Genomic DNA, 8139 nt, shown 5'->3' on the forward strand with positions numbered 1-8139 from the left:
ATCACCCCAGATTTGGTAGATTTATTAAAAATCCTTGCTACTGGACTTGTAATCTTACGTGCCAGTGTTCTGGGATGGAGATTACCCAGTCCCCCCAACCTGAGTGTCTTAAACTCTATGAGTTTTGCTTCCACAGGAGATACACTCATACACTCATTCCCATCAGCCATCCTGGCTGTGTCCACATCATCATCCTTACTGAAAACTGAGGCAAAGTATTCCTTTGGTTTGGGGCCACCCCTAGATTGTTCCTAACCTTGACATCCTCCTCTTCATCCACCCTCCCTGCAGAGCAGTCCCACATCTTCTCTTCTCGTTCTCTTTTTATGGATGTGGCTGAAGAACCGGCTACTAGCTGTTTTCATTGCGAGTGTAACTCATCCAGCCTTTTGGCAATTCTCTCTATCCCTGCATCCCCTTGAATACCAGTGTTCCAGCTATTCCACCGTGGTTCTGTTACTCCTAGAGTATCCGGTCTCACCTCCTGCACCACTCGGTCCAGTGCTTCCCCCCAGGCCCCTCCCATTCACATTGCGGCTGTTTCTCTCTGCCCTCGCCCGGTGTTCTAGCCATATTGGGCACTGTCCCTCGATTGCCTGTGTTCCTGCCCTCTGGGGTTCTTTACTAGAGCCTCATCTGCCTGATTTTCCTCTCCCTGTGTAATAAAACCGGGAGACGTGTCTCTATGTCCTAGTTTAACACTAGCTATCAATCAAGGTGAGAGAAGATGGAGACAACGTGAGCTGGGAACCTGCTTCCACCATTCATGGTACCAAAGCTGCTCCAGTTCCCATCACCCCCTCACACACCCCTGTGCCCCTCTTTGGCCCCATCCCCAGTCCACTTCACATGGCTCCATCCCCATCCCCCTGTCACTCTGACCTTCTCATCAACTCTGCTCTCCCGGTGTCTTCACCCCCAGCTGGGGAGATGGACCCAGCTGCCGATGGAGCAGAGAGTCCCCTGAATCTCCTGCTGCTCCTGGCTCCATTATATTGGCCCCAGCAGGGCAGGGCAGAGTGGGGTGGAGTGGGGGCAGCTGACTGGGCAGCACATGTGTCTACATGGCAGCGAGGAGCCATCAGGAGGGGTGTTAAACAATCCCCCGCCTTCACTGACTGGTCTTATTGTCCTCGCCCAGGAGCCAGAACAGGCTGCAAGTACTCCAAGGTCTTGTAACCTGCCCCGAACACCTGGGTTCTCTCCACGCAGCTTGGCAGCTCCAGGTGGGACTGGAGCCAGCTTGATCTGTGTTGCCTGGCCAGGGACCAGCGGCTCAGGGTTTATGGGCAGCAGGACTGGGTGAATTGCACTGAGCAGGGAAGGTCTGGCTGGCTCAGAGGGGCCTTTGATGGGGGAACATGAAAGCGACGGGGCTGGGGCATTTATGGGGGCAGAGAGGAATAGGCTGTTGGCTGAGCACCTGATAGGTGTGGGAACATCTTGGACACTTGAAATCCAGCTCTTGAGGATGGGCCATCCAGCCTCCCACTGACAGGGAATGTTCACAGTGTGGCTAATGTTAGCCCAGCTACAGTCAGCCTTGAAAGAGAGACCATTGCCTAACAGTGAGGGGAGTTCAATGCTGGTACAGCGTCCCCGGGGACACACCAGCTGGGGGAGTCTTTATGACACAAGATGATGTCTTTCAAACAGATCCAGCTGCTGGGAGAAATTTGCCAGGGGTCAGGCTGGGTGATTGTGAGGTCCCATCTGGCTTTGAAATCTGAGAACCTCAGTCTCTCTGTTCAGCCTCTTCTGTTATGGGCCATGGGGAGAACAGCACCTCTGCATTGCCCCAACATCCTCACTCACAGCACAGCATCCTCACTCACAGCACATAACACTCACAGCACTGCTGTAGGATCATGACTATCATCCAATCTCAGGCTTCAGGGCTTCAGCTTGCAGGGGTCAGGAAGGCTAGGTGTATTCTGGGGATTTAAGTGCATGTGTTGGGGGGGATGAGGGGGGGGGGCCCATCTTCTTCTGAAGCATCAGGGATTGGCCACAGCTGGAGAAAGGACCTCGGACGGTGTGGTCCAGAGACTTCTGACTGGCTGGTGGGTTTTGCTCCCATGCACAGGGTCCGACCGATGGCCAGCTTTGGGTTAGGGAAGGAATCTCCCCCCTGTGGGGGATGACATCTGGGCATGTCTCAGTTAATCAATTCCCTGCCACGCGGGGTCCCCTTGGTCTCCTCCTGGTTCACAACACTTCAGTCTCCCAAGGACGAGAATGTTTTCCTCTCATTAAAGTCTTTAGCTTCAATGCAGGGGCACCTGGCTGACGTTTAGCAGCCTGTGCTGTACAGGAGGTCAGACAAGGTGATCTAATGGCCCCCCCGGATTTAAACCCTGCAGAACTGTGAATCTCTGCCGGTCTAACTCTCCATGTGGGCAATCTTATTCCCAAATGAGTCTGCCTTTTTCTGGCTTCTCAGGCCCCATCTGGGCTTGGACGAGCACAGAGGTGGAAGCGCACAGGGGCTTAAAGCAAAACAGCATGATACCGGGCGCAAGCTACCAACGTGTGCTTTAGTTAGGCTTGAGAAAATGCAATATTTATTTGTCTGTAATGTTGACAGATAATCTCAATGTTTATTTGTAAGCAAATTTTCTATATTTATTTAAATTTTCACAGTTGCTTAAAATTATGGATTTTATTTTTATCCATTTCCATTTCTCCAGTTGTGGGAAATTAGGTGGGGTCAGACATTCAGTTTGGGGGTGGGGGTGGGGGTCAGACAATAATTGTTTAATGCCAGAAGTCACTGCGATTCAAAAAGCTCAAATTTATCACCATTAAAACACAAATTGGCAGAATCACATGTGAAAATGTACAGAGTAAATCTCCTTAAATCAAACACCAATAAGGTCTCAAGCTGCATTTTTCTGACTTTTATTGGTTTGTACATTTTGATTGTTGTTGATGGCTGGAAGTTGAAGCTAGACAAATTCAGCCTGGAAATAAGGGGTACATTTTTAGCGGGCAGGGTAATTAATCAATGTAACGATTTACCCAGGGTCGTGGTGGATTCTCCATCGCTGACGATTTTTCAATCAAGATGGGATGTTTTTCTCAAAGCTCCGCTGTAGGGATTATTGTGAGGCAGATCTCTGGGCTTGGCTATAGAGGGGATCAGACTGGAAGATCACAATGGTCCCTTCCGGCCTTGGGATCAACACCTGCCCCCAGCCTTCTGGTGTGTCTCTCTTCCATGGGGAAACAGCCACTTTGCTCCTTGAGACATTCTGTCTCCAGTCTGTAGGGGTGGGATTGGACAGCCCCCCACCCCAGAGAGATGGGTGTGTTAAGCTACTGCCTTAGCCCACTCCGCCAGCTACCTCCTGGTGGTCTCTCCTTCCCCAGCCCCTCTCCCTGGCACCTCCAGCTGCAGCACTGACCCCAGAGGAGTTTGCTACTGGGGGAGCCCAGCTCCTGCTCTCCGTTTCAATGCGCATGCCCCCCCACAGCAGGGGATCCCTGAGACACCACGGGGTGGGAGTGCAAAGAGGGGCTCAGCCGAAACACAGGCTGCTGTGGTTGTAAGGGGGACAGCAGGAGATAAGGGCGGTGCTTGCAACTCCTCCCAGTTTCCAGTACCGGGTTTACAATGGTGCCAAGGGGGCCGTGGCACCAGGCCCACACTCAAAAGGGGCCCCGGCACCCAGACTGGGGCCCACCCTCCTGCTCAACCCCAAAGCCCCGTTTCTGCTCGGCTTCTTCCCCCGAGACCACACCCACTGCTTGGTCCTCTCTGCCCCTTCCCCCACCCACCCCCTGCATACTCCTCTCCATCCCCTCCCTTCATGCAGGGCCTCGGGGGAAGAAGCCGAGTGGGGGCAGGGCCTTGGGGCAGATGACGGGCAGGGCCTCGGGGGAAGAGGCCAAGTGGGGGAAGGGCCTCGGGGCAGATGACGGGCAGGGCCTCAGGGGGAAGAGGCCAAGCAAGGGTGGAGTCGTGGGGCGTACTGTGGGGCAGGGCCATGCCAGCTTGGCATCATCCATAAATGTTATCAGCACACTCTCCGCTCCATTACCCCAGTCATTAATGAAAATATTGCCTAGCACCGGACCCAGGACTGACCCCTGCTGGTTACGCCCTCCCAGTTGGACAGTGACCAATTGATAACTGCCCTTTCAGTCAGGTCTTCCCACCAGGTGTGCACTCGCTTTATAGGAATTACATCTAGACCCAATTTCCCTTGTTTGCTTAGGAGAACGTCATGTGGGACTGTGTCCCAAGCCTGACTTAAATACTTATTAAAAGCAGGTGTGGGGGATCCCTTCTAGCCCTATGGAGACTTGAGGTGGAAGCAGAGGTGCCATAAATCTCAGACACTCTCATTCCCAGAGCGCCTTCCCTGACACATACCCCTGGAACCAGCTTAGCTGGGACCAGATGACACTTGGTGTTCCAGAGCCAGAAGGAACTGAACCCTTTCCCCCAACCCCACTGGTGCCCTCTAAGGGGAAAAGCCCCCCTAACTCATTCTTTGGCCCCCTGAACCACACGTCCAACAGACAAGGTGTTGGACCGGAACCAGCGCCCACTAGAGAGCCAAACACCTGTATCTGATGCCCCAACACCTCCTAGCCTTGCTGTCTGCAGAACTTGGAGGAGACTAGACAGGTGGGGATGGAGGAAGAGACTCAGAGAGAGAGAGAGACAGAGGGCAGACTAGTTACGCTGCATCACCTTCCAAGCCAGGCTGCATTTGCTGTGCTTTATTGAAGGAAATAGCAAGAAAATCCAGGTTATAACAGCACCTGGGGGACACCTGGAAGCAATCGTCTCCCCACACAGCACGTCCACGGGACAAAGACTGAAATAGCACTGTAATGCACTATGCCTGAGAGTGGGGGCGGGTTATGGGCAGCTATACTGTATAATGGGCACTAGGGGGCAACAGAGGGTGGGGGTGGGGAAGGGGAAGGGGTGGCTATACTCTATAATGGGCATGAGGGGCAGCAGAGGATGGGGGTGGGGAAGGGACAGCTATACTGTATCATGGGCACTAGGGGGCAGCAGATGGTGGGCGTGGGAAGGGGCGGCTATACTGTATCATGGGCACTGGGGGCAGCAGAGGGCGGGGGTGGGGAAGGGGCGGCTATACTGTATAATGGGCACTGGGGGCAGCAGAGGGTGGGGGTGGGAAGGGGTGGCTATACTGTATCATGGGAACTGGGGGCAGCAGAGGGCGGGGGTGGGAAGGGGCGGCTATACTGTATCATGGGCACTAGGGGCAGCAGACGGTGGGGGTGGGGAAGGGGGGGCTATACTGTATAACGGGCACTAGGGGGCAGCAGAGGGAGGGGGTGGGGAAGGGGCGGCTATACTCTATCATGGGCACTAGGGGGAAGCAGAGGGTGGGGGTGGGGAAGGGGCGGCTATACTGTATCATGGGCACTAGGGGGCAGCAGAGGGAGGGGGTGGGGAAGGGGCGGCTATACTGTATAATGGGCACTAGGGGCAGCAGAGGGCGGGGGAGGGGGAAGGGGCGGCTATACTGTATAATGGGCACTAGGGGGAAGCAGACGGCGGGGTGGGGAAGGGGCGGCTATACTGTATAATGGGCACTAGGGGCAGCAGAGGGTGGGGGTGGGGAAGGGGCGGCTATACTGTATAATGGGCACTAGGGGGAAGCAGAGGGCGGGGTGGGGAAGGGGCGGCTATACTGTATCGTGGGCACTGGGGCATCAGTGGAACAGGGTCTGGGGGGACTGACGGTGCTGTGCAATGGGCCCAAGCTATATCGCTCTGTCGTAGTGCACAGGGAGCCCCCCATCACAGGCGATGCGGATGCGTTGGGTGCTGGTGCCCCCGTTGTAGTTGCAGGGAGGTCTCTGTGATCCCCCCTGCAGCCGGCAGGTGGTGAGGGCGAAGGAGGCTGTGCTGTCTCGCAGGTTCCCACCCGCCGGGGCCCCCCCAGGGCCACAGATGGTGGTGATGCTGGCGGCGCTGGCATGGACGAAGGTGTTGGTGAACTTGCAGACTGGCGAGGTCATGCCCCTGCGCTGCATCATCTGGTTGCAGTAGGTCCTGGTGTCCGGGGCGGCAGTCCTTGGGTAATCGACGTGCTGCCTCAAGAACTTCTCGTAGCGCGTCTCCCCGCTGGCCAGAGCCAGGCATGTGGCCAGCAAGACCAGCAGCAGTGTTGGGTGGGGTCCCCTCTGGGCCATGATACCTCTGCTGCTGGCTCGCCCTGCAGTGGGGAGGAAATGGAGGAATGGACAAGGGGGAGGGGACCTGTTTGCACCATGTGACCTGCACCCACTCATCCCCTCCAGGCCCCCCGCCCCGCCTGGGAGCTCCTTGCAGATTGCAGGCTAAGGCTGCCAGGCAGGCAGTCGCTTCGTGCCAAACTCCAAAACCTTATTTGCAGAGCATTAAAGTTACCCGGAATTGCCTCAGCCTCTGCCAGAACGTCAAATGCTCCTGAAACCACTAATTAAGGAATTAAGTGGAGCACACCAGCTCCGCCCCACAACCATCACTCAAAGAGGGCAGAGTTAAAGGTACAGGGCTGGGCTGCATTTACTAGCTTCCAGAAATTTGAGGGCTTTTCTTTCTTTCTTTCTTTCTTTCTTTCTTTCTTTCTTTCTTTCTTTCTTTCTTTTCCCATATCTATCTAGCTAGCTAGCTAGCTAGCTGAAGACACCCTTCCCAGCAGCCTGGTTCTGTGATATTGCCCTTCTCCATGGATTAAGGCAGCGCTCTCTTTTTGCCACGTGGATTCTGATTGGCTAGTGGCCAGTGGAGAATAAGAGAAGAGGGATTCCCACATTAGACCAGCTTGAGGGTCCAGCTAGCTCAGTATCTCCTCCCAACCTGTGGCCAATACCACCTGCTTCAGAGGAAGACCTCTGCCCTCTCCTCTCTCTTCTCCCCCACCTCTCATAGACTTTACAGCCAGAGACCATCATGATCTCTGCACATTGCAGTCTGACCTGCAGGCCACAGAACCTCACCCACCCACCCCTGTGATAGACCCCAAATTTCCAACTGAGTTACTGACGTCCTCAAATCATGGTTTAAAAACTTCAGGTTCCAGAGAATCCTCCATTTACACTAGTTTAACCCCTCAAGTGACCCATGCCCCATCCCCCTGCGGTTCTGACCTTGTCACAGACTCTCTGACCTTCTCAGCTCCCAGTGCCTTCGCCCGAGCCTGAGAGATGGACCCAGTCGCTCACAGAGCTGAGAGTTCCCTGAGCCTGCAGCTATCCAGGTTCTGTTATACAGCCGCGGCCAGGTGGGGTTGGAGGAGCAGCACCTCTGGCTACGTGGCGGCACGAACCCAAGGCATCCGGGAGCAGCAGGAAGAACCAGCTGGGTTGCAAACAATCTCATTCTTCCTGGCTTGGTCTCCCTGCCCTGACCCATGAGCTGGAACAAGTTGGAACTTCTCCAAGGTCCTTGTGTGGATAAGGTCATGGTCACACTGGACTCCCGGCTCCTCTGATCAACCCATGACACCTGGGTTTGTTCCATACAGCCTGGCAGCACCAGGTGTGCTTGGAGCTTGCTCAAGCCTTGCTATTCAGGGAGGAATGATTTGAGTATAAAAATATTTATGTTAAACAGGGACATAATTAAGTTATCTGGCAGCTCTCAAGCCACTTCCTTAACAAATTCAGAAAGCCAGGAGCGACCTCTCCGAAGATTGTTGAGAAAACTCCATATGTTTACAGCCTGTCCAAGTATCATTTAAGTTTTAAAAGTCTTTAAAAAAAAGCTGAAATACTTTTAAATGGAAAAGAGGAAACTGAGTTTCAACTCCTGGTAAAAATGGCAGGGTAGCTCAGGTGATGAAATGAATACAAGACAGAGTTACAACTTTCACTTGAAAGAAGTTCTGAAAATTTCCTGCTCCAGAGACAAAAGCCATATAGCCGTCAAGTTGGAGAAGATGTACTGTTGCTAACACATTAGCAGGTTTAATAGATTCATAGATTCCCATGCCAGAAGGGACCATTGTGATCATCTAGTCTGTGAAGGGGTGTGCATACCCCGCACTAGGCAGGAGAGGGTTAATCCCACACTATGGGCGGACGAAGTCCCACCCCTCTGACCATGCTGGGCATGCTCCAACAGCTGTGCTAGTATAAAGGAGAGCAGCCCAGCTCAGTCTG

At 54.0% G+C, this 8139-nt stretch overlaps 1 protein-coding gene across 1 annotated transcript; it reads right to left on the bottom strand.

Annotated features, from left to right (window-relative positions):
* Positions 1–5609: 5609 nt before the first annotated feature.
* On the bottom strand, positions 5610–6275 carry LOC102937440 (ribonuclease). The gene has a single exon (XM_037877054.2). It carries the CDS (start codon positions 6184–6186, stop codon positions 5755–5757), a length of 432 nt encoding a protein of 143 aa, XP_037732982.1. The 5' UTR covers positions 6187–6275; the 3' UTR covers positions 5610–5754.
* Between the last annotated feature and the right edge of the window lie 1864 nt (positions 6276–8139).

This window comes from Chelonia mydas, chromosome 13 (genome assembly GCF_015237465.2).
Source record: "Chelonia mydas isolate rCheMyd1 chromosome 13, rCheMyd1.pri.v2, whole genome shotgun sequence".
Taxonomy (NCBI): domain Eukaryota; kingdom Metazoa; phylum Chordata; order Testudines; family Cheloniidae; genus Chelonia; species Chelonia mydas.